General features: G+C 36.3%; 3 protein-coding genes across 10 annotated transcripts in view; 2 read left to right on the top strand and 1 right to left on the bottom strand.

Moving 5' to 3' along the window:
• Positions 1-4,258: 4,258 nt before the first annotated feature.
• On the top strand, positions 4,259-17,680 carry LOC113091457 (sodium-dependent lysophosphatidylcholine symporter 1-B-like). Its single transcript, XM_026257005.1, has 15 exons — positions 4,259-4,338; positions 4,437-4,565; positions 6,656-6,781; positions 8,348-8,472; positions 12,252-12,375; positions 12,479-12,557; positions 12,635-12,804; positions 12,900-12,990; positions 14,231-14,349; positions 14,526-14,609; positions 15,629-15,712; positions 15,846-15,958; positions 16,045-16,188; positions 16,444-16,620; positions 16,904-17,680. The coding sequence occupies exons 2-15, from the start codon at positions 4,479-4,481 to the stop codon at positions 16,953-16,955; spliced, it is 1,575 nt and encodes a 524-aa protein (XP_026112790.1). The 5' UTR covers positions 4,259-4,338; positions 4,437-4,478; the 3' UTR covers positions 16,956-17,680.
• Positions 17,681-19,072: 1,392 nt separating this feature from the next.
• Positions 19,073-26,095, top strand: LOC113091473 (tyrosine--tRNA ligase, cytoplasmic-like). 4 transcript variants are annotated; one of them, XM_026257032.1, is made up of 14 exons: positions 19,073-19,097; positions 19,385-19,455; positions 19,642-19,788; positions 19,902-20,077; positions 20,288-20,417; positions 21,003-21,083; positions 22,216-22,308; positions 23,154-23,289; positions 23,360-23,445; positions 23,546-23,681; positions 23,840-23,940; positions 24,022-24,215; positions 24,318-24,459; positions 24,548-26,095. In XM_026257032.1, the coding sequence occupies exons 2-14, from the start codon at positions 19,399-19,401 to the stop codon at positions 24,656-24,658; spliced, it is 1,590 nt and encodes a 529-aa protein (XP_026112817.1). In that variant the 5' UTR covers positions 19,073-19,097; positions 19,385-19,398; the 3' UTR covers positions 24,659-26,095. The 4 variants fall into 4 exon arrangements, with proteins under 4 accessions (XP_026112817.1, XP_026112818.1, XP_026112816.1 ...); XM_026257033.1 differs by having other exon boundaries at positions 19,079-19,097; positions 19,388-19,455; XM_026257031.1 differs by lacking the exon at positions 19,073-19,097 and adding an exon at positions 19,104-19,244 and having other exon boundaries at positions 19,388-19,455.
• The window catches only part of LOC113091472 (uncharacterized protein KIAA1522 homolog), a 36,966-nt gene continuing 36,062 nt past the window's right edge, over positions 25,651-26,554 (bottom strand). For all 5 annotated transcript variants that reach the window (XM_026257024.1, XM_026257026.1, XM_026257028.1 and 2 more), the window contains one exon: positions 25,651-26,489. The gene's annotated coding sequence lies outside the window, so the exon portion shown is untranslated. The remainder of the gene's footprint in view (positions 26,490-26,554) is intronic.

Genomic DNA, 26,554 nt, shown 5'->3' with positions numbered 1-26,554 from the left:
AATTTAATCAAATACCATTCTTTAAGATAGCAGTGCATTGCACCATCCCACATCGAAAAGATCTCTTAACCATGACATGTCCCTCACCAACATTTTCAGAGGGATAACATCTCAGACTGTCTGAGGTCATGCTATATCTTAGATTAAACAGACCCAGCATGGCCCAACATTTTGTATTTCTGACCTAGAGCCACATAGACAGTTTAACTGGACTTTGAAACTATCAGAAGAGATTCTTTAATAGTGTGTGTATGTGAGCTGTTAAACTTCCAGAGGGCATGTTTTTTTTTGTGTGTGTGTGTGTTTTTTTGCAGTTCACATCTAAGTAGAAGTTTCAAATGGCTTAAATGTCGAAACTGCAGTTTAATTTTAGCATATATGTGAGGGCATCAGGCAGGTGCATGGACTGACGTAAGAAGAGAACACTGTGCACTAGTACAGCACTGCACATAGTGCACTAGTACAACATTTAATTGCATCTGTCAGCTAATAGTATTTATTTTTGTCTTCATGAGTGATTAAAAAAATCTTGGTTAGGTATGTAGTGGCTAGGTGTGCATTACTTTATGTGTTGACATGCAGACTTCACTTGATCTTGCTTGAGCCTCGCTACGAGATGTCTTCTATTTATGTTTTACTTTGTGCTAGGAACCACTGAACTACTCTTAACCAACCATTATGGTAGTGGTTTTCAGTCAAAAAAAAAAAAAAAAAAAAAAAAAAGGCACAGAGGAAAACTACTTTCACAGATAGCCTTAATACACCCACATCCAATTATATGGAGAAACTAGACTAATTTGCTTGGTTTAGTATAAAGTACCAATCAAAAGTTTGGACACACCTAATGAGTCATTACAACATTTTAGAATTACAGAAAAATCATCAGAAAAATAACAAAATCATTTAAATTATATATCATCATAAAAATAAAAATAAAATAAATCTTATATTTTAGATTCCTAAATAGTCCTGTAAAATAGCAGCTAAACTTTGCCTAGATTACTGCTCTGCACAGCTTGGTATTTTATCAACTTCATATTTATTCATTTCATGAACCAGCAGTCTTAGAGTTGGCATGTGTGTCTTGTTAGTTGCTTTTCCTCCAGTCAAATTAATAAATAAACAAGAAATGAACAGATCGATAGATCGATAGATAGATAGATAGATAGATAGATAGATAGACAGACAGACAGACAGATAGATCCACATCTAGACATAAAAATATTGGCACAGTTTAAATTGGCCTGTAAAACACATTTTTAAAACCCAAGCAGTAGTGAGTGTTAAGCCTGTTTCTCAGGTCAACATCAAAGTCAAATCAATCAAAAACGAGTCTTTAGTTCACATGGATAAACAGTCCGGTGTGTCCTGAATATTGACTGGTATTTTACATCTTGTTTTAATAAAAAAATAATTTATACGCTGTGAACCTGATAAGCTGGACTAAGAAGGGTACAGAATGTGCCTGTGCTTCAAAGCTGTTGCCACAATGAGAACAATTCTTCTGACATACTGTACAAACACACATATAAATCCCACACCCTTGCTTGTGACTTTCCATAACACCGGTGCCTATATCGAGTACAGAACAGTGGTCTGGCTGATCATCAGTGCCATTACGTACCAGTGTGTTTGACAACACACTCATGAGCTAATGAAAGCATACGAGCATCTGTCACTGATTTACAGAAGAGAGAGCTAGAGTTTTCATTCATGAACAACCCTTCCCTGCATAAAACCAGTGGGATATCGGTCAAAGAAATGCCACTAATGAAAACATGAAACTTTGTTGTGATTATAACCGTGAGCTACAAAAGCTCATTGTTGCTTGATCCTGTAACAGAAAGTGAATGCAGGACTGAGTCAAGGTCAGGGCAAATGTCAGGGATTCTGGTCATGTGACCCTGAAGATAATGTTTTCAGGGTGACCATGTCATGAAGTACAGGGGAGCAGTAAAACTTCAAGGCCCCCATGTGAAAAACCAATAACAAATGCTTCATGGCATAGGTTCCATGCGATTGTGCAAACAAGAGCAGAATGATATCTGAGCATACTTTGACATTTGTCATCTCGTCCCAGACAAGTAAATAAGAATCAGCACTGTGTCTTTCAATGGCAAACTAAAATGCCTCATAAACAGACACACAACATCAACTAAAGCCTCTATCATGTTAAGTAGGGGTGCACGATATATATCGGCCGATGATTAATGTGCATCTAAAGCCGGTTATCTAATCAGTGGTAAATTCCATCAGGTGTGTGATTTCACACAGAACAGCTGTTATTTATCGGTGCACACCTAATATTAAGATTATATTTATTTGAAGGAAATGTTAACAAATCAACTTCAGATTGGTTAACATTATGAATTCTATTTTTGTTGGGAAACATTAGAACACTTTAAAACTCCATTTGTTTACTTAGTGAACTACATTAGTCAACATGACAATGAAAATATTTTTAAAGCATTTATTAGTCTTAGTTAATGTTTATTTCAGCATTACTGTAATTTCAGCAAACATTAACTGACAATGATTTATAGTGACAATATATTTAGATTTAAGTTAATTTCAATATTCACTAATACATTTCAATCTAAAGTTTGTATTACTTAAAGGACTTCAACTACAATGAACAATGTTTTTAAGCAATATTTTTAATTACTAAAATGATTAATAGGCAACTGCAACAAATGCACTGTTAGTTGCAGCTAACATTAACTAATGGTACTGTTGTTTTACCATTTTTTACATGCTATTTATTCATTTATTTTACACTTATCTATTCACAACTGCACTTGAATGCACTTTTTAAAAGGTTGATATGAATAAAAAAATTTAATTAACTGGTTATAAATAAACTTCTTTTTTGGCCAGTAAATCAAATGGCCATGCTATATCAGTCAGATGTATCCAAATAATCTTTAATTTTTTTCAACCGATCACTTTGTGGTTACAAATTTAAGAATCATTTTTAAAAGATGCTGATCCTATGTTCTGACATAGCATTGCATGAAAAACTAAGGTGAAGTAGAGTATTGAGCATTTAAGGTAAATATGATGACATCAGACAAATGATTGTCTTAAGCAATAATAACAATAATAATAATTCTCTTATTGTTAGTCAAATGAACCAGATTACTGAGACTATCACCTTTTAATGATAGTAATGTAATGGCTCTTGGTGCCTCTGCCCCAGTGTTTTGGCGTTTTGGTGAATAACGACATGTGAATAATCCCAAACACATCTGACTCTAAAAGTCTTCACCAAACAGCCTGTTATCTTATCTTCTGTTGACACACATTGAACCTGAAACTCTCTAAACACTATGTTGTGTATATTTTCAAGTTATGTTGGATGGATGCCCACCAATATGTGTGTGTGAGTAAACAATAAAGTCACAGTCTCCACGTGGCATGGTATATATCATGCATACTCTGCGTGACTCCAATGACAGCTATTTCTCTGAATGTATTGCTGAATGGAAAGCATAAGCACAGCCTTTCATTGAATGACAATTTAGCGACTTCACTGGGACCAATATAGAAACTTCTTGGACAAACCTTAACTAAGTTCTCATCTTGCCCACTGATCTACATTCATCTTTATATAGATCAGTGAATTGTGGATTATTGGATATGCAAACAGTTTCAAACGATTCAGTCCAATTTGGTTCAAGAAGAGCCGGTTAAATCAAATGATTTGTTCGAGAAACGGATATCACTACACACACTGCAGTGAAAGCGCTCACAACAGACACGGAAGAGAAGAAAATGCTGAATAAAGTCGTGTTTTTGCTATTTTTGGACCAAAATGTATTTTCGATGCTTCTAAAAATTCTATCTGACCCTCTGATGTCACTTGGACTACTTTGATGATGTTTTTCTCACCTTTCTGGACATGGACAGTATACCGTACACACACTTTCAATGTAGGGACAGAAAGCTCTGACTAAATCTAAAATATCTTAAACTGTGTTCCGAAGATGAAAGAAGATCTTAGGGTTTGGAAAGACATGAGGGCGAGTCGTTAATGACATAATTTTCCTTTTTGGGTGAACTAACCCTTTAATGATCTAAAAAAACATATGATATCTATGCTAGTTACATTTAGACACAAGTTTTAGTTACTTTTAATTGAAAGCAGTTTGCAACACTCCCGTCCTGACTCCTGTCCTGACACAGGGTGAAAAATCATACGAGGATAAAGGGAGGAGTTAGATTAGAATGAATGAGTCTTAGAAGTGGGTGGAGTTTCCAAGTCTTCAAGTGCTACTCCACTACAGCTGTCTGGTACAGCGATCGATAGAAACACAGGTTGATTCCGGAGAACACGGCGTACGCAAACAGTAGCAGCTTTGTTGTTGTTGTTTTAATTAAGCAGGTTTATGTGTTTCCCTTGTTTATTTAATATCATTCAAAAACTGGATTCATAGGTAAGGTCTTAACGACTTTAAACGTAAATCTCCAAGAACGAGATGGCACGAGGAGAGGGCGCAGAGCAGTACTCTAATGCCAGTCTGCTTCAAACACCCAGCCCAGACGGAATCAAACGGGCTGCAAAGGTAAGAAACTGAAAATAATTTATGCTTCCATTCATCTATACGTTAATTAGCAGCGCAGACTACGTGTTTCACATGCACATGGTTCCGCTGTTGATCAGACACATAGCGGCGAGAGAGAGCTTGACCGACGTGTCATTTTGTCAGGTTGAATTGAGCACGCTCTGCTCGCGACGCGTAGCCTTTTAAATAACTATTATTAGACCGATTACACATGCATTCTTTGACTGTTCAACTCGAGAGCAATTTTATCACGTTTCATCGTGATATAGCTACATGGCTCCATTTTTCCTCCTTCAGAGATGACTGAATTGAACAAAAGTATATTCAATTAAATGAGAATTCTTGAGAGTATCTAAAAAAAAAAAAAAAAAAAAATATATATATATATATATATATATATATATATATATATATATATATATATTATATTATATTATATATATATATATATATATATATATATATATATATATATATATATATATATATATATATATATATATATATAAAATCATATTTGGGTGTAATTTCCCCTAAACCCAATATCACAAGTAGGCTAACTGTTAAATCTAGTGAAATTAATTAAATGAGTAGAACATATTTCAATAAAATATTTACTAACATCCAACTGGCTGACAGATAAGGTCTTGATTTTATTGTATTTTTTTGTAAAGATTTCAAAGAGACCACTACACTATTGACACCTTATTACAGCAAAAAAAAAAAAAAAAACCTAGGACAAATACCAAACAATATTATAAATAAATAAAAGCTCTTTCTCTCTGCCCAGTAAGTGCATACACCGTTTAAGTTTCCAATGTTTTGTGAATTGTCAAAAAAAACTTTACTATTTTAAGAATTTGCATTGATTTTAAATAATTTCATGTATACTGTCAATTATTCCTTCAATAAAAATGTGTATATATAGCAATTATTCTACCAATCACCCAACAGCTTTACATGTTTTTGAACTTTTGGATGTGTAACACAAAGCCCTAATTAATTGACCCCCCTAATAGATAAGTCTAGATTCCACATGTGCACATGCCACATCATCACAATGGATAATCTATGCAACTCTAAATTAAATCATCGTAATCATTTGATTTATGAGGTTGATATTATGCAAAATGGCTTTATTGCTGTGTGGAACGTGACCTGCTTTTATCGCTGATGTAGGTGAGCCAAAAGATTCATAGATTTTGCATCCCAAAAGTTTTCCTGATAGTTCTAGATCAGTGGTTTTCAAACAGGTCCTGTCATCACCCCCAGATCTGCACATCTTCCGTGTCTCCCTCATCTATCACACCTGATTCAACTCATCGGCTCATTAGTAGAGACTGCATGATATGAAATGGGTGTGTTTGTATGGGGAGACATACAAAATGTGAGGTTCTAGGGGTGCTTGCAGGACTGGTTTTAAAACCACTGCTCTAGATGATCTGTCTCTCCTTATTTTGTGTAAATGGTTTAAACACCATCATTAAAATTGAGACTGGTTGGAGTCAAAGGGAAAACCTGACATTTAAAGGATGGCATCACACTTCCTAGAAACGATTAGTTATCTTGTAGAAAAGGCCGTTTGACGGCAGTATTTCACTGTTTGGTGTCATTGCAAAATCATTGAGTTTATATACTTCCTGGAGCATTTAGCAACCATATTTACCCCCAAGCTGTTTATTTGCATCACAAGCAAAGTTTGTATGTGTGTTCCAAGATTAATGAAAGCCCCACTCATGCAACATGGACCAACAGGTCCTCGATCTACTAGCTGGCAGATAATTGAGAATGAAGTTATGTTTCGGATTAGAACCCAACAGCAAGTCAAGCAGAAATGTATATAGTGTTAGCATAATTAAAACCAGCGCTTGTCTGAGAGTGGAAATCCTAGCCATTCAAAACTTAAGCCAAATTTCAAGCGTGTCTGGCCACAGTGTGCTCAATTACACTACAGTTAGGTTAGTTTGAATCCAAGCCAAGCCACTGAGAACTTAGTATGACCTGAATGAATATAGCATCTGTACTATATTCTTAATTATTTTGTTTCTTCCTTTTTCTTAAAAAAAAAAAAAAAAAAAAAAAAAAACTAGTGTGAACCAAGGGGCGGGTTGTCAGTATGCAACAAGTTGTGTTATGCCATTGGTGGAGCACCATATCAGATAACGGGATGTGCAATCGGCTTCTTCCTTCAGATCTACCTGCTGGACGTTGCTTTGGTGAGTGAAACTTTGTGATTGATTTTTTTTTACTAACATCTTATTCATATGGATCAATCAACGGATTCATCATACTGTGAATTTTAATTTAAAATGTCTGTTTAACCTTTTTATGGCACTTTCCATGAATGTGCTACACTTGGTGTCTCATTACTTTTTTTGTGTGTGTGTGAAAACCATTCGTTCAACAAGTTATTATATAGCATAAAATTAACATAATATAAGCAGTTCACAACACAGTATTTCACAGCCAATAATTTGGACCTCTGTGTCACTTCAGAGGTCTTGATGATATTGACTGTACACAACAATTGAAATCAACCGATTTCTGTTGAATTGAAGTCACTGAAAAAAATTATAATAATAAACTAATGTAAATGACTAAAGCGCAATATTAAAATGGAAGATGAGTAAATAATCTTATTTTATGAATATTGTTGCTTTGGCTACATTTGGCAAAATGTTTATTTTTATTACCCATAAAATAAATATTTGTAAATATTTAGTGCAACCTCAGATGCCATTTTTGTGAAGAAGAACTTCCTCATATCTTTTCAAAATCTTGTCCTGTTTTGAATTTGTGGAAAATGACTTGGAACTGAAGATCAGATTGACGTGCTGAATGTAGAATCTGATTGCGATCCTCAGAGGGCAGCAGGTTTGTTTACTTGTACTTACCATGTTTTCAAAGTCTTGTCCTGTTTTGAATTTGTGGAGGGTGCCTCGGAACTGTTGATCAGATCGACATGCAGAATGTAGACTCTGATTGCGATCCTCAGAGGCCAGTGGGTTTCTTTACTCCCTCTGCCCACAAAGTCCGAGGTGACAAGTGCAGTCAAAAAGGGGGAATTGTACTGGAAAATGAATGGATATGCAAAGGTCTTTGATGCCATTAACTTTTGGGAGCTACTGTAGTCTTGGCATGCCGATTGGCCAGATTAAACAGTCTGAATAGGATTGTTCTAATAGTCTTCAGTATTTATCATGTAACCACTAACTACGGAAGACAGGTTCCCAGTGTGAGTTCTCTCTCTTTTTTTTTTTTTTCTGTTTAATCCTATAATTAACAGTTATTCCTACAATACACAATGTCAGCATGAAGCACTCGATCTGTGCAACATTTCAGATTCCTCCAGCAGTTTTGCAAGTGTGTTGTACTGGAAGTAAAACAGTTTCAGCGGAGTAACTCATGTATCTAAAGGTCATTGAGCAGGCCCCATGCTCCTCCTGATATCTGTTAAAAGTAGTTGTAGTTTACATGCTGCTTAGTCCTCTACATAGCATAAATATTTGCTAATTTATCGTTAGAAGTCATATCTGCAACTGATATGCTGTGGTTCATATCTCTTCTTTATCACCAATATAAATAAGTAATATGAAGCAGACATTTTTGTTTCAAAAAGTTTACTTTTCTTTCACTTTAATTTTTTTCATGTTGGTATTTCATCTTTTAATTTGAGTTATTTAGTCCATTCTGATGCTGAATAAAAGTTTTTGGGAAATGCTCATCCTGTGATGTGTTTTAGGTAAGATGGTGACATTCTGCTCTTTCTCTTTTCTTGATAGTTGGACCCATTTTATGCCTCCATCATCTTGTTTGTGGGTCGAGCATGGGATGCCATCACAGACCCCACGGTGGGCTTTCTAGTCAGCCGGAGTCCCTGGACCAGATTTGGACGAATGATGCCCTGGTAAGTCTTTCTTCACCTGCAGTTTCACTGGATTTCTCCAATGCTTGAATGTCTAGTAGGGGTGTAAGGGTACGTGTATTTGTACCGGACCATTTCGGTACAGGGCTTTCGGTACGGTGCACGTGTGTACCGAATGACCAAATGCAATATTTTGTGTGCGGAACATGGGTACATTTTCGTGTTTCCACACAAACATATTAACTGGCAGAAGTTTCCGCGTTCAGCGCAAATCCCGCCTGGGAATCTGCAGCTGATTCTGATGTTTTCAAAAGGCATCACGCGAGTGTGAACATTACAACAACTAGGAAAAAAATTATTGTAATTCAAATGCAGCTCCCGTCTGCATTTAAACACACCTTTGCTCTTAATTCCGATCGGTCCAACGCAATAACGAAATCTGAGCAGCTCTAAAAAATGAAACTGTTGATGCTGCACTTTACACTTAAGTGTAAAAAAGTTATATATAAATATGAGCAGGCCTACAAGCTGGGATTGGTAATGCTGCACTGTAATCAGTTATTTATTTATATTCTTCATTATATTTTATTATGTGATATTGGTTTGAGACAGAGTATTTTATTTAGTGTAGAACTTTGCAGCAGTATTTTTTTTTTAATTATATATATATATATATATATATATATATATATATATATATATATATATATATATATATATATATATATATATATATATATATATATATATATATATAAATAAATAATAATAATAATAATATAAATAATAATATTATTATTATTATTATTAGTGTTTTAAAAAAGTGTATAGTAATAAACAACCTGCAGTTTAATGTTTGCCTTTCTTTCCCTTACTGTACCGAAAATGAACCGAACCGTGACTTTAAAACTGAGGTACATACTGAACCGTGATTTTTGCGGACCATTACACCCCTAATGTCTAGTAATCCAGCGCTTTACTGTCTTGAGCCATCTTTCCCATTAAACACTGAACAAGACTCAGAATCGTTCTTGTTTAAGGAGCATGTTGCTTGTAGTAACTGTCTGCTTGATTAGTTTTACAATTCTACCCTCCACTAACTCGGCAGCTTCCTCGATTGCATTTGAAAAGCAGCCCAAATGAATCCCTCTGCTCAGTCACTTGCTTTCTCTCTTGACCCATTTCTCTGTCATTGTGAAATGTCAGGAGTTGTAGTCTTTAAGTGAGAGAGCCAAGTGTATGTGGTCAGAAAATGATCATAAATTAAATAACTAATACTGTATTTAGTTTGACCACCTGGGCTTGGTGACCAGTATTTTTCTGAAGATTCAGCACATAATTTGACTGATGAACAGCTCTTTCCAACAACACCAAACAGAGAGATATTAATTTTGCAACTAGTGCCCCTTCACCCTACGATCACAACAAGGTTATCTGTAGTGACAGTGATGTCCACAGCGATGGAGGACATGATGGAGAAAATGCTTTATAGAATGCTTGTGTGGTTCTCTACACAATGAAGGCTTTTGCGGGACTGATGAAAAAGTCTTATTGGGTTTTGACCCAAATGAAGCAAATAACCAGTTTAACATGTCTTAGCTGGTATTTTCTTAGCCTCAGAAAATAGGCGGTCAGGCTAACATCAAAAGCACTGTACAGGGTTTACCTTCTCCATCTTATTTTCCAAATTATGGTTTGTTTGAAGTATGCTGTGGTGGCTTTTTTAAGTTCTCAGAAATGGGAGGTCACTCGTTGTGTGAATAATTGGGAAACCATTTCGAGGAAGTGATGGGAAGTGGGGAGGGGGTTACATCTGCTCTCTATCTGGACTCGGTGCATGTGAAGGAATCTGGTAGGAAGCTGGTGAGCAAGTTCATGCCCTAATGAGCTCATTTCAGTCACACTGGATCCGAGCAAGAGGGTTGTATCCTCTCAGGACTGTGTGTTTACAAGATCCCTAGTGACGCCCAGATTTGTGCTTTGATGTCACTTGGGAGCGCATGAGACTGTTTTTTTTGGTGTAGTTATGGGTATATGTGGGTTTTCCCTAACTATCCCCATGGGGAATCATATAAACCACAAGCCTGTCTAATAAAATTTTCTTGACTCTTGATCACATGCATTATTAATGCTCACAAGCGAGTTAAGCTATCATAATCCTGAAAGGGAATTCATCGCAAAGGTTAGACACAATTCCAAATGACATGAGCTGAAATACTGGGTAACTGTATAGAAAGTATCAATAGTTGAACGTGAAGTTCTGAAGTGCTAAGAGTGGCTATGATCTTCTGTAATACATGGGATATTTTCTGTCTATAAGCGACTCATGTCATGTGGATTGAATTCAGTGAATGGAATTAATAACACATTTGTCTTGTGCTGCTGGGCTCAGAAGGATGGCACTCCTTTTTTGTGCTGCATGAATTGGGGGTTTGGTTTATGCAATATGCAGCAACTCGAGTGGTCCAACCCACAACACACCACCTCTGTCGTCCAATCAGAGTGAGAGGGAGGCAGACAACATCCACTTCAAAACTATGCCGGCATACTGGGGTTATTTTAGTTCAAATGGCACCCTTGCTGGTAGAGTGAGATATATTTTGAACTGTTAACTAGTTGCACCTTTTTGCTTTTTCTTGCTCTGAAGAATTCAAATTACAAACAGATACAAGAAACAGTTGATAAATCTAAAATGAATGCAGTTTATTTTCATAACAAATGTTTTAATCGATTGAAGAAATGATATTGTACCCTAGTATATTAGTGGGATAAAACATGGTAATGAAATGTAGGTCAAAACGGCTGTCATAAGAGTTTTGTACTTTTTAGTTCCCAGGGTATTCCCCCATCAGTTCAGATGATTTGCATCTTGAAAATGCACTTCAGTTCAGGTGCATTTATTGAAAATGCACTTCAGTAACCTCAGTCCTACCTTCATGTCTTATTAGTTTTGTATCGACAAATGATTTTTTGTTTAGTGCAGACAAGGTCCAATATCTAATCAAAATGATGACTTCTGTAAGTGAAATATTCATTTATAATTGGAGGCTAAAAAATTGTTTTTGCAAAAAATGTATAATGACGGTTGTATCCTGTAGCTCAGTGAAAACATTTGACATGCATATTTGCACATTAGATTCTCTTGAATAACATGACTCTAGTATCAAAATTCACCATAATACCTTTTTAAACTAGAAATGTAACCCAGACAGGTTCATGTGAAATCTGACAAAGTTTTCTGGAAAATAGCTTTAATGATTAAATCATGTGTGGTCCTACTGTGGTCTTATTGTTAGATGAAAGCATTATTGAATTAGCCAAAATATTTAATAAACAAACAGAAAGGGGGTGGAGAGGGGCGCGGAACAAACACTTCTATTCTGGTTAAATTACGGGAATTCTGTGAGCTCTGATGCTGTTAAGGTCTGCTCTAGGGAAAAACTGCCAAGTGAGACTCCACTTTTCCCATAAACTGTCCAGTTCTGTCAAGTGTAACGTAACTGAAATGGTATTTGCTTGTGGTACAGATGCTACAGATTAAAAACAGACCGTGTTCTTGCACTTCAGCATCCTGTTGGCCACACAAGTCACTGAACAGAGACAGGGAGTTCTCTAATCTCTCATCATCAGAAGAGAGGGAACCGTAATGACAGGTTTGGAGTGTGACAAGGTTCAGTGACATAACACCTAGTAAACCTCATCTATATGTTCCTGATCTCCAAGCCATTTATCAGCATGGGGGACCAGAATACCGATCTAGTTATACTTAATTTTTTACCTTTTGTACCTTTCTTCTAATGTCACACATCTTTTCCATGCAGGATTGTGCTGTCTACCCCGTTGGCCGTGCTGAGCTATTTCCTCATCTGGTACGTGCCACCTGTTGACCAAGGCAAGGTTATTTGGTACCTGATTTTCTACTGCTCCTTCCAAACATTACAGACAGTGAGTAACCGTCTTTTTATGACTATAAGTTGTAGCGTGTTTATACTGTAGTTCCTCATAATTTAATTTAACCTTTCGGCATTGAATTTTTCCCCAAAAACAGTGCTTCCACGTACCGTATTCTGCACTTACCATGTTTATCAGCACTGAGCAGAAGGAGAGGGATTCGGCCACAGCCTACCGTGAGTTTCAAAGCACCTCCGGCTAGATATGCCTACTGTAATGAATTTGACAGCTAACTGCTAATCTCTTATCTCAGGGATGACTGTTGAGGTTTTGGGCACGCTCATTGGCACTGCTGTTCAAGGACAGATTGTGGGAATGGCTAGCGCTCCTTGTATCAGCTCCGGTGAGGAGCTGAACTCCACAGGTCTGCTGGTGGCTTCCACCGTCAACATCACTGAGCCTCATGTTTCACTGGAGCATCTGGTAAGGATTTTTTTTTTTTCCTCTTTTAAAGATTGACAAAATGTAAACTCTTGCTATACTGGTGTTAAATGTCTGGTATCATATGGTTCCCACAGAGAAATGCTTACATGATCGCATCTGGTGTCATCTGCTGCATTTATGTCGTCTGTGCTATGGTCTTGTTCCTTGGTGTGAAAGAACAAAAAGGTAAGTTTTACTACTACCATAAAGACACGTTATGTAATTAACATTGCACTTGTGTTTAAATATTTGGGGTCGGAGTCTATTATGCTCACCAATTCTGCATTTATTTGGTCAAAAAGAAAGAAAATGTATTAAAATATAAAATAACTGTTTTCAATTTGAATATATTATTTATTCCTGTGATGCAAAGCTGAATTGTCAGCATCATTACAGTCACATGATCATTCAGAAATCTCTCTAATGTGCTGATTTGATGTAGAAAACAGTTGTGCTGCCTTATATTTTGTGGAAACCGATGCATTACCCTTTTTCCAAGTTTCTTTCAGTTGAATAGAAAGTGCAAAAGAACACTCCATATTTGAAATAGAAATCTTTTGTAACATTTTAAGTGTCTTAACTGTACAGTAACTTTTGAACAGTTTAATTCTTCCTGGCAGAATAAAAGTAATGTTTTTCTTATTAAAAAAAAAAGTATAGCTTCTTCTTTCTTTTCTTTTATTTTTTTTTAAATGTTTTTAAGCAGTTAGCTGTTAGTTCTTCTAATATGCTGGTAAAATTGACAAGATTAACCTTAAAAAAAAAGAAATATAAATGCTGTAATTTTACAGAAATTTTGATGACCAGTGCTGCACATCAGTGATTTTTGTCCATTCCAGTTCTCTCCAAAACAAGTCCCTACATCTGAAAGTGACCAGTAAATAGCAAATCATATCACAGCCATGAACTGTAACTAAAGCCTATTGGCTGTCTTAAAACAGGGAAATGATGCATTTTCTATCTCTCACCCAATCGTTCTGTTTCAGTGAGAAAGAGTGTGTACACTGTAAATCTAATGTGGTTGCTTGCAGATGTAACTATGTATTTCCACACAGCTCGGGTTTCTTTGAGTCCGTAGTTAGCCCACAAGCAGAGCTCAGCTGGCCGCAGGGAAATGCCAGTGAATCAGCTTAGCTGGGTGATTAGCTTTCACAGCACAGAGAGGGCTGTCTAAATGGAGCTCATGGTACAGTAAATGGTGTTCTCTAGAGTGGTTCTCAACGCTTAGAAATGAAAGTGTATGAGTAATTAAACGACACATTTTTGGTGGATTCCTTGTCATGCAAATGCATTTCAGCAGCTAATCAAAATGTATACGGTTGTTACAGCAATTTCCTTTTCACTTAGATTTTTTTCTTTTAATGTAGCACCATTAACTGCCATTTGTTTCCATCATCTCATGTTGCCCCTCTCTTCTCTTTGACAGAGACCTGCAGGGTTAGGACCGGGTCCATGTCATTCTTTCAGGGTATTCGTATGGTGATGGGCCACGGTGCATATGTCAAGCTGGTCATGGGCTTCCTCTTCACCTCTCTGGCTTTTATGGTGAGTTCTTGTGCAAATTATACACATTTCATGTTGAGCCATGGTCACCGCCAGCCGTCTGGGTTGTTTAAGCTGTGATCATCATGGACGAGCACTCTTGCCTTTAGCGATCGCTTTATTTGTTTTGGTAATGTCTCTACTGTGCAGCTTATTATTTCTATAAACATTTCTTGCAGCTTCTGGAAGGAAACTTTGCACTGTTTTGTAGCTACACCCTTGGCTTCAGAAACGACTTCCAAAACATCCTTCTCGTCATTATGGTAAGCAAACTAAATGTCTCTTGTTTGTTTTAAATCATAAATGTATTTTAAATTGACTTTTTGACTACTAAAAGACTGCAAAGACTCTGTATGGTCTGTAAAGGTAGGTGTGGATTCATTATGGAATGATTGACATTTTGACGGGCAGGTGTACAAAAAGAAAGTGTTTAATGGGTACATTACATAATACATTTGCATAATACAAGTTCTATTTGGGCTGATCATGTGAACAGACTAATGTTTCCAGTAATGTATCGCACCTTAGCCAAGCCACAACTCACTGCTTTCCCACCGCATTCCCACGAAATGCTTCAGGATCGCAGAAAAGTTGTCAATCAACAACTTGATTTATTGTTTTAAGGAAGACAAAGTTGTTCATCCAGTTCCAAAGAACAATTAAGTCTTGTTCATGTGTTTTTGTTTTTGAGATTCAGTGTATTCAAATCCTAGATTCCTTTAAGAATACAATAAGTATTATCGTAGACTTGTAAAAAAACTGCTTTTATTTCAGACTACAATAACCCTCGTTCAGGGAGCTATGACGGCAAATGCATGAATAGAATGTTTTCAGGCATTGTGCTAGATAAGATACAAAACATTCCAGTATTGTTGTTGAGAAAGTGTGTTGGGAAGCATTATTATTGGTGGGAACCTGTGTGAACACACAGACTGGTTCAGTTCTTTGACAGAAACCTAATCCAGTATTGTTGTTGGAAAGCTGTTTCGGGAAGCATTATTATTGATGCGAACATGTCTATACACATAGACCGTTTCATTTCTTTCACAGAAACCTAATCTTAGCCAATGCCGTTTGCACGCATTATCAGTCATGATAAGCTTTTTCTGTATTACAAACAGCTGTCTCTATCAGCATTGATCATCAAAAATGTTATCTTCTAAATCATCACCAATTCACCATGTGGCGTGACCAACTTTTAGACAAAAGTGAAAATTATTTTTAAACCTGCACCCTCTTAGTTATCTTTGAGCCAATCCTATTTTAATTTCCTCTATTTCAGCTCTCCGCCACGCTTGCTATCCCATTTTGGCAGTGGTTCCTCACTAAATTTGGCAAGAAGACTGCCGTGTATATTGGGACTACAGTAAGTATTGGCAGCGGCACACAAACCTTCAGTTAATTCCACTAACTGACCAACAGTGGCTGCTTCTGCTCTGTCATCTACTGTAATTGATGCTTTTGATTCCTGTTACTGATGGTTTATATCCTCTTTGCAGTCTGTTGTGCCTTTCCTGGTCTCCGTGGTCTTGTTGCCCAGCAATCTTATTGTGATATACGTCGTGTCCTTTGCAGCTGGAGTCAGCGTTGCAGCGGCCTTCCTCCTGCCATGGTAAGTACCCGAGAAATGCACAAATGTAGGTGCTGTTCCAGATTTGGTGCACTTTATTAATGGAATGTGTTTTGCTGTATGCTCAGGTCTATGCTTCCCGATGTTGTGGATGACTTTAAAATCCAAAATCCTGAATCTCAAGGGCACGAAGCCATCTTCTACTCTTTCTATGTGTTCTTCACCAAGTTTGCGTCTGGAGTTTCCTTGGGGGTCTCAACTCTTAGCCTTGAGTAAGTTTCACAGTCCTGTAAAGTTGGATTACAGTCTGCATGATCCAATAAGCACTGCTTTTTGTTTTACTGTATGAGAATCGTTCTGTCCTCCTGATCTTCAGATATAATGCGATTAGCGCTGGTCTTTTGGGTTTGGAGACGTGACCGTGTAGGATAGTGGTTGAATGTGAAATTCGGTGATTAGTCATGAGGTTGGATTTATCTGGATGAACATGAATCACATTAATCTCTGGTTTCTTCTATTTAAAACAGTTTTGCCGGCTATGTGACAAGAGGTTGCACGCAACCCGCCGAAGTCGATTTAACCTTGAAGATCCTGGTGTCTCCTGCTCCGATAGTCTTGATCATTATTGGGCTGCTGATATTCATCTCGTATCCAATCAATGAAGAGAAGAGACAAGGCAACCGCAAACTACTTAATGAACAACGGTAAAGCCACCTATTGATTTCAACAGTCTTCCAGTCACATGTTTAGCTTAAAGACGTTAAGCCTGCTCAACATTCTTGAAATCTATAAATGAACACTGTACCTTTAAACCTCTAAAGCGGATTAAATGGCATTCTTGTAATTTAAACAAAAAATACAGTTCATACATACATACACACACACACACACACACACACATACACACACACATACACACATATATATATATATATATATATATATATATATAATATTCTAACTGTGTCCTGTGTTACTCTTTTTCAGAGAACATGAGATTGACTCAGAAACAGACTCCACTGAGCTCAATGTGGTTTAAGGGCACCGGAACCCTAGACCGAACATTGTGCCACTTGTGTCACATCAACACAGATGAAACCAAGTGAGCAAATGCTTTGAGCCAACCATGCAGCCTTGTGCACAACCACAAATCAACATGAAACAGACTTTGTCCAGCTCCATTTCAAAGTGCCTTGCCATTTCTGGTTGCAAGTGCTAATGGATGCTAGAAACGTTTCCCTGAGTTGTACAAAACCGAAAGGCTTATTTGTATGTACAAATTTGTGTGTGTGTGTGTGTGTGTGTTGCCAGTGTTTGTGCTGCTCGCTGGTGTAGGGTCTCAAAGCAGTGGCCAAAAAAGCCAGCTTTCGATAAGCACACCTCTAAAGTGCACTAAAAATGATCCGAGACATGTCTACCATAAGATGAAACTTGAAACATTTAGTAACTTTTTTTTTTTTTTTTTTTTTTTTGCCAAAACCAAAAATGCATTAAGATCATGATTGAAAGGTACATTTTGGGAGGGATATCTGTGAAACCGTACACAATGCGAGTAATATTTGTTTATAATTTAATATTTATATAAGCTTTTGTGCATCTTATTGGTTAAGCAATCTTGAGAGACCTGAGAATAGTTTGATTACGTCAGACTTCAGTATTGTGCGCAGAAGGTTATTGTTTATTTCATGTACTTTCCTTCATGTACACCTTCTGGTATTTTGTATTATTATTTTTTTAAACCTATTTCTACTCCCCCTGGGTTTACTCTTTCAGAGGGATGTGTTGAGGGAGAAACGTACAAAATTATTTATTACTTTTTTGTTTTAAATCATATTTTGGTTTGATTGTCTGGTTCTCCCATCTTCCTTAATTTATCTTGTTTAAGGGCCTCCATCACCTACAAAAGGGCATTTGCTGTATGTAGAATAATGTCTATTATGCCATTAATTCCTTTGGAAAAGCCAATCAGTGTATTTACAGATGACACTACTGTTAGTTTGTTCAGTGTCAGTGTCGGTACAGTAATTATCTCAAAAGGGCTTTTATTATTGTATAGTTCTCTGCCTGTAACATCTTTGTCAAATATCTGAATGCCAAGGGTTTCTATACCATCTGTAAGTGTTGTGATATACTGTATGTACATAGACATCTGAAAATATGAAGTCATGTTTTACATTTTCTGTTTGGTGAAATGGAATGGCTTGTAAATAATGTGTAAATGTCTTCTGTTGTGCATATGTACATATGATGCACATTGAAATTTTTTCAGTGCATGTTTAATAGCATTTTATAACACGTGTCAATTTTGTATTGATGCATCTGTAACATTTTTGTCCCCTATTCTCATTAACACTGGTTTTTGGTGATCTGTTACACTTTCCGTATTCTGATATAAAAAAAAAAAAAAGAATACATATATTGAGCAAATTTGTTATACACATTTGTACATAGATGTGTGTGCTTTTTGGTGGGATGGAGTTGTTCTAAGTGCAATTGTGTGTAATTGTTGAAAAGAAATGATGTTACCAAAACACACACATAGCATCTTATACAATAAAATATGAAAACATTTTATACATATAACATTTATATAAAAATATATGTCTGTCTGTCTATATATCTGTTTATTTAGAGAAGGAGAGCTTGCATCCTTTATTTATTTTGGACAATAAGTTTTATTCAAATCGTACGAAATCAAAATTCCTTTTCACTGTGGTTTCCTTCAGTGTACAGAAAATATCAGTATAAGTTTTAAAACACAATATGGACTGCGGTATCTATTCGTTTTCAAAGTGTTCATATAATTCATATATTTGAATTCATATACTTTTGAATTCAAAAAGGAGAGAATGCCTGAAAAAGCTTGCGGTTTCAACACGCTCGGTCTGGGAGCGCCCCCTGGAGGAGACAGACAGCAGCTCACTCGATTACTCTTCCTGCTGTTGAACAGCTGGACCATTGATTGTTCAGAGCTGATGCAACACTATCGTCACAAAACCAAATAGATTATAATAATACACATTTAGTTATATATATATTATTTAACCGTTATATATGCATATTTTTGTAAACTAGTGTATATAAATGTATAAACTAACTTTCATTCATATAAATAAATATTTATGGGGGGCTTTTATTATGAAATACCGGATGAAATCTTTCAACCGGAAGAGCTACACCGGTGAGATTTCATAGGATTTTTTTAATAATATTACTGAACTTTCGCCATCTATTATCACTGACATTTTGTAGAAATAGTTTTACTTGTAACACCGACCCACAGCCTGTGTTGAAGTGTTTCGATCGCTCTTTGAAATGGATAAGACAGGTCATTCTCAGCGGTTCATTCAGAGCAAGGCTGAATAACTAAGTTAATCCTTAACATAACAGTTTTGACATATGGCCACAAATTGAGTTTATCTTAGTTATTTGTCATATACGCCTGTAATTATTACTTAATTCGCACAGTAGCAGCAGACATCATGGGAGATCAGAGGAGTCCTGATGAGAAGCATCAGCTCATCACCAGAAACCTTCAGGTGAGAAAGATATTCCTAAATTTGCCGCAACAGCTAATAAACACATTTAACATCTGAAATATACCTGTTATTGTTTTGTAGATCTCCATGTAAAATTATTTATGTCATTATTTTTGCATGCACCGTCAATGAGGAGTCTGTTCTGTCAGTTTCTGTTAACTGTTTCTGCCTCGGTTGTGTTCTCAGGAGGTTCTTGGTGAAGAGAGATTAAAGGAGATCCTAAAACAGAGGGAACTGAAGGTCTACTGGGGGACAGCAACCACTGGCAAACCCCATGTAGCCTACTTTGTCCCCATGTCAAAGATCGCTGACTTCCTAAAAGCAGGCTGCGAGGTTTGTTTCTGATTTCAAGATATGAACTTATATTCGTACTTGTACATGTTTTAATGATTGAACAGTGGACCGGGGCATTGGTGTGTACAACTATTAATGTTTCTGTTCTGTAGGTGACCATCCTCTTTGCTGATCTCCATGCCTATCTGGACAACATGAAGGCCCCCTGGGAGCTGCTGGAGCTCAGGGTGCAGTATTATGAGCAGGTCATTAAGGCCATGTTGGAGAGCATTGGGGTTCCCCTTGACAAACTCAGATTCGTTAAAGGCACAGACTATCAGCTCAGCAGGTAGCTGCTCTTGTTTATTGAAATGGTGTACCTATGGATTTCAAACAATTACAATGAATGATAATTGACCAAGAGCATGGTTTTTAGGAAGTGTTAGTCATTGTTCTGGGAAACAGATTGTATAAGTTATTTTTATTAGACATTTTACCAGCTGTTTGCAGTTGTTGTTGTTGAAGAAGGCAACTGTTTTGTGTGGTTGATCTATTGTAGAGAGTACACTCTGGATGTTTACCGGCTCTCATCCATGGTCACTGAACACGATGCCAAGAAAGCAGGTGCTGAGGTGGTCAAACAGGTGGAGCATCCTCTTCTGAGTGGCCTGCTGTATCCTGGACTACAGGTGCAGATCTTCTTCTGCTGACATTTTCCTCATATCTGTGGTCTTCTAGAGAGGGTCTGTATGTATTTGTTTTAACTAATAATGTGAACGTTTTCAAAACCTGCTTTTTTTCCCTTATTGGTGCAAATGCCAGTAAACAACCCATTAATATAAGATGCTACTTGTTATGTATTTCTACACTTTCTACAATTTATTTATTTGGAAAGAAATTAGGCCTAATACTTTCATTTAGCAAGGGCACTTTGACTTGATCAAATGTGACAGTAAAGACATTAACATAATTTGTATGCATTATTTTTTTTCTTTTAAACTGAATATTCTTCCACAAAAACTGTTTCCAACATGATGATTATGTGAAATGTTACATGAGCCAATATTTTAAATTAATATATTGCTAGATTACTGTTTTTACTGTATTAAAAAAAAAAAAAACGGTAGTGATTGGTTACTGTGTACTTGTCAGTACTTCTGAATACTTTATTCTCTTTTTTTAAAACTACATTTAATTATAAGTGGATATATTATATTATATTCTAATTTGCTGCTTGTTCCAGACACTGTGACATTGTTTTTTATTTCTATCAGGCACTGGACGAGGAGTACTTAAAAGTAGATGCTCAGTTCGGGGGTGTGGACCAAAGGAAGATCTTCACATTAGCAGAGAAGGTACTTTTTATTTTTACACATTTCTTATTCCATATGACAGTTTTAAACTTAATGTGCAACTATGCAGTACTGTGAAGGAGGCACAATAGATGCTTCTCAAAAATATTTGATTTAATATTTTTTTTTATCTTCTTCTTTTGCTTTAGTTTACCAGTAGGAAATACAAATAAATCTAACTCTATTATTATATTTGTAAAAAGATGTTTCAGTATTTAAAGCTGGTATTTATTTCCTTGTAATCATACACCAAAGCGAAATATATTAATCCGTCTTAAAACAAATCGTTCCTGATGCATCGGATATGTCTGGCAAGTTGGGTTGTGATGGTGAGGAAATGTTTCCAGCAGTTAATTGACATGTAATGACACCGTTAATACTGTTATCAGCGGAAGGTGGGGTTTGTTGGGGTTTCCTACCTTTCCTTTGCTTTTAAATAGCTTATAAATGCCTGTGCCCATTTTAGCATCAATTAGCAATTAGCTTAATTCGGCGTTAGTTGCTTGAATGGACAACAAAATGGCTCACTTATATTAAAAATATAACTTTTATTAAAGGTGCCTTAGAATGCATTGATACAATATTTAAAATTGTTCCACAGAGTGTATATATTATGCTTTATCTCAAGATACCCCACAGATAATTATTTTATAGCTTGTTGAAATTGCCACTTGGTTATGAGCCAAAATGATCTGTTATTTGTGTTTGTCCCCTTAAAGGGTTAGTTCACCCAATAATCAAAATTATGTCATTCATGACTCATCCTCATGTCGTTCCAAACCCCTAAGACCTCCGTTCATCTTCAGAACACAGTTTAAGATATTTAAGATTTAGTCCGAGAGCTCTCAGTCTCTCCATTGAAGCTGTGTGTACGGTACACTGTCCATGTCCAGAAAGGTAAGAAAAACATCATCAAAGTAGTCCATGTGACATCAGAGGGTCCGTTAGAATTTTTTGAAGCATCGAAAATACATTTTGGTCCAAAAATAGCAAAAACTACGACTTTATTCAGCATTGTCTTCTCTTCCTTGTCTGTTGTGAGAGAGAAAAATGTTGTGTTTGCTGGATACATTTAGGTTTTTTTTTTTTTTTTTTTTTTTTTTCACAAATATTTTTTTTTCTCTTTTGTTTTCAGTATCTGCCCTCTCTCGGTTATACCAAACGTATCCACATGATGAACCCAATGGTGCCTGGACTGACGGGGGGCAAGATGAGCTCCTCTGAGGAGGTACTGTAGCATCCACACCTTCAGAGATTTCAAGAAAGCTGTAAGATAAAGCTTAACAGTCACACTGATTCATGTAATCAAAGAATCCTATTGGTTTGACGTGATGGGATAGAGGCTTATGTAATGAGAAGCATTTCTAAACCTGTTGTCCAACAAAAGAGAACATGTTATTACTCTACAAAACCAGTTGAATGTTTGAAATGACCTGCTCTCATGATCTGATGCGACTTCTTATCACAGAATGAGGCAGACAATATATTTTAAACTGTAAAGAGGCCATATCAATTAGCAATGGATTAAAAATATACAGAATTATTATGAAAATACCCAAGATGGCTTGAAGAACATAGATAAACTATACATTGGTGCAGCTGAGTGTTTAATGTCTTCAAGTTTCATCAATTAAAGCATTTCTATCTTTTAATTTATTCACATGAATAGCTGAATGTTTTTTTACTAAATAAGGGGTTTCCTGAAGTGTTATTAGTTCTGTTACTTCTGTGATGCGCACGTGGAGTTTCTCGCCCTTGCCACGTTCAGTATGAATGAAACAATCATTACATCTATTTATAGTCCCTAATAATGAGCAATCCATAAAATCAATACTTCACTCCAAAGAAATTTGAAGTAGACATATGATAATCAATTTTTTTCTACAGTGTAATGAAAGTGTAATGGAGGTTTTTTAAATTACATGATAAATCACAAAAAATAATCTGATGTGCTATTTCATTTAAACTGAACCGAAAACTGTGGTTAAAGGTGTGTGTTACCAAGTTATATTCCAGGTGTCGGGATTAATATTACTCCCATTCATAATTCTCAAACTTTCATATCTGTTACAGGAATCCAAGATTGACTTGCTGGATAAGAACCAAGAGGTGAAGAAGAAGTTAAAGAAAGCCTTCTGTGAGCCTGGAAATGTGGAGAATAATGGAGTTCTGTCCTTTGTTAAACATGTGCTATTCCCTTTGCACTCAGGTGAGCTCAGGCAAATTTGGAAACAAGAACATCTAGTGAAGTGCTTAATGTTGTTGTGTTATGATTTCAGAGTTTATTATTAAAAGGGATCCAAAGTGGGGAGGCGACAAAGTCTACACAGACTATGAGGAAGTGGAGAGGGACTTTGCTGCAGAAGTATTTAAACATTACTTACATTTACTTAATGTACAAATTACATATATTTACCTATATTGAGTTGAGCATCATATGTTGACCCCTCATTGCTAACCTGCAGCAAATCCATCCTGGTGACCTGAAGGCTTCAGTAGAGGTTGCTCTTAACAAATTGTTGGACCCCATCAGGAAGAAGTTTGAGACCCCAGAATTGAAGAAGCTGACAGCATCAGCTTACCCAGAGCCCTCTAAAAACAGTGAGCGAAAATACACAATGCCTAAAACATTTTGGACATGATCATTTACGCTTATGAAGCCATTTAGTAGTGCTTGTTCAAGTTCTAGATTGAGTTTTAGAGAAAGGAGGAACTTGCACATCCATTTACACACAGTTTAAATTGTCATTGCCTCCCAGAAGGAGGAGCGAAGGGCAACCCTAAACAAACCGCAGATGAGGAGGACGTCATCCCATCCAGATTGGACATCAGAGTGGGCAAAGTCATCAGTGTAGAAAAGGTAGAGAAAGCCAACAATACTTGTACAATTAATGTTACTAGTAAGGAGCTGTTTAAATAACTCTGTGTCTTGACCTGTTAGCATCCAGATGCAGACTCGCTATATTTAGAGAGGATTGATGTGGGCGAGGAACAGCCACGGACTGTAGTGAGTGGACTGGTGGCCTACCTCTCTCAGGAGCAGCTTCAGGACCGTCTTGTTGTGTTACTATGCAACCTAAAGCCCCAAAAGATGAGGGGGATTGAATCCCAAGCCATGCTGCTCTGTGCTTCAATGTTAGTAGAACTGATAAACCACATTTCAACTATTCCATTCAATCAGCTAAGTTCTTCTCATAGTTATTTTTTTTTTATGTTTCTAAATGTGATGGCCTTCAGTGAGGAAGAGCCCAGGAAAGTGGAGCCTTTGGATCCACCAGAAGGATCAGCACCAGGAGACCGTGTTTATGTTGAAGGATATGAATCAGGCAAACCAGATGATGAATTGAAACCAAAGAAAAAGGTGTTTGAGAAGTTGCAGGTATGTGAGTTTTATATATCTTTGTTCTTAAAACATTCATATTTGTGTCTCATTCTTGGTAGTATGATGATTTGACTGATCTCTTCAGGTGGATCTGAAGATCTCAGACGAGTGTGTTGCACAATGGAAAGATCAAAATCTGATGACTAAACTTGGACAGATCACCTGCAAAACACTGAAGGGTGGAAATATTTGCTAGATGTCTACAAATTTTTTCTTGAAATCTTCAAAGCTAGAGTTTCCATGACAGCCAGGTATCCCTGTGACATGCACAGTGTCAGGTATTGCTCATCATTGCCATCCAAAACTGTTAACTGACTAATGGAGAAGCAAATGGCTTATAATGACATTATTTAAATTCAACAGTCCCATTCAGCCATATCAACCTGTGAATAATCTAAAAGCACATGATTACTGCTGCAGAATACATATGGTTATTGTCTGTGCTTTACATTGCATGTATTGCCGTCCAGGATGTTTTACACAAAGTACTGCAGTAAATAATGCAATGCTCATTTGTTTGACTGACAAATGAAGACTTTTGCAGGAGCTTATCTGTTATCCTAAAACTCAGGTTCTCCTGTAGTGCCATGTTTGGAAATGGGTAATTGGTTACAATGATCAGTGAATGAAACGATTTAACCATGGTTTAGAGATATTATACACAATAAACTGTTACGGATACATATTTTATGAAGAGTACTTCACAGGAAAAAAACAAACAAACATGAAATTTCATGTAATATAACATTCAGAACTCATCTGATGTTAACCAAATTCACTGAAATTAGCAATGATTTATCACTATTTCTAATATGTCATTATGGATATAATTATGGAAATGTCTCTGAAAGTACATTTACAGCTTGATCTGCTGAAAAGAAATATTGAAATATATGAAACTGACAATAAAAGTTTGGGAGCCTATTTTCAAACTTCACAATATGAACAATTAAATGTAATGCTTGATAGAAGATCATGTAAATTACAATTCACGTATGTATTGTGTTGTACAATATGAAAAAAAGCGGTGTGGTAGCTTTACCAGATAACAGGAAAAGGATTTCCATCCATCAGAAAAAAAATATAATGTGGTTTGGGGGCTTATATATGATATGTTTGTATGGCTGTCAGTGATGTTGAAAAGCACCAAGAATTTAAAAATAGTAAAAAGAAAAGTAAATCTATAAATATATTTAATGCATATTTATTTATTTTTAAACAGTGTAGTAATTCTCTTTACTCCCACCTTGAAGTAAATCGATTTTAAAGAATTTGTGTATGCATACTTTTACATCAATTTTAGAAGAAACAGCAGTAATACTCTTTCCTATTTGCTGGTTTAAAAATAAAGGCAGCATTTAGCTTACAAAGTGCTTTTTTATCTAATGAAAGGTAAATATGTAAATGTTTTGTGTGTATATGTTTCAGCTATGGTCAGCATACTGCAACATTCATAAAGTAACAGATGGTTCTGTACATGTATACATATTTTCTGAAAGCAAATTCTGAAAGTTGACTGCAGTAGCACTAAAACTTTCAAAACTGTTAGTAGAATCAACTTCTTTCATTAAAAGCTAGTAATCAATCTATGTGCTTGGACATATGTGGATATGTCAATAAAATTATAACACAGGTTTTTACGCCAAGCAGTGATTACTACCACTAGTGACCACTAGATGTCAGTTCAATCTTGCAGTCGTTACCTTTTATAAGTCAACAATAACGTAAAAGTGACTTTTCCCAGAGCAGACAAACTTGTGTAGAAAAATACTTGAAAGCTGTAATAAAGCTATTGTATGAAACAGATTGGGAAAAAGCTTTTTTGCATACATTTGAAGGCCATTTCTCTAGGCTAAGGCTTTTAAGTATCCATGGTATTTTTAAGTATCCATGGATCCTTGAACAGGATCCATCTTGGGCTTTCATCACTTGCTTTGTCCTCTTGTATTTGCCATACTGTGACTAAACAGTCCAATCAAAACTCAACTCATGTGTCCTGACTCTTCAACATGCAGTCTCTGTACTTCCTGAAAAATGAATATAATCATCATTTACATAGTTTCATCTTTATTTAATGCACAAACTAGAATAA

Source organism: Carassius auratus, unplaced genomic scaffold, assembly GCF_003368295.1.
Source record: "Carassius auratus strain Wakin unplaced genomic scaffold, ASM336829v1 scaf_tig00214186, whole genome shotgun sequence".
NCBI lineage: Eukaryota > Metazoa > Chordata > Actinopteri > Cypriniformes > Cyprinidae > Carassius > Carassius auratus.
Note: the sequence above shows the minus strand (reverse complement) of the source record. Positions and strands in the feature narration are given on the sequence as shown.

Bases quoted from the DNA above. Each gene is read 5' to 3' on its own strand.
- LOC113091457 (XM_026257005.1), top strand. From the start codon at position 4,479: ATGGCACGAGGAGAGGGCGCAGAGCAGTACTCTAATGCCAGTCTGCTT. The intron at 12,558-12,634 runs GTGAGTTTCAAA...CTCTTATCTCAG, and splicing joins GGATTCGGCCACAGCCTACC to GGATGACTGTTGAGGTTTTG. The intron at 16,621-16,903 runs GTAAAGCCACCT...ACTCTTTTTCAG, and splicing joins AAACTACTTAATGAACAACG to AGAACATGAGATTGACTCAG.
- LOC113091473 (XM_026257030.1), top strand. The intron at 21,084-22,215 runs GTACTTTTTATT...TTTTGTTTTCAG, and splicing joins TCTTCACATTAGCAGAGAAG to TATCTGCCCTCTCTCGGTTA. The intron at 22,309-23,153 runs GTACTGTAGCAT...TATCTGTTACAG, and splicing joins AGATGAGCTCCTCTGAGGAG to GAATCCAAGATTGACTTGCT.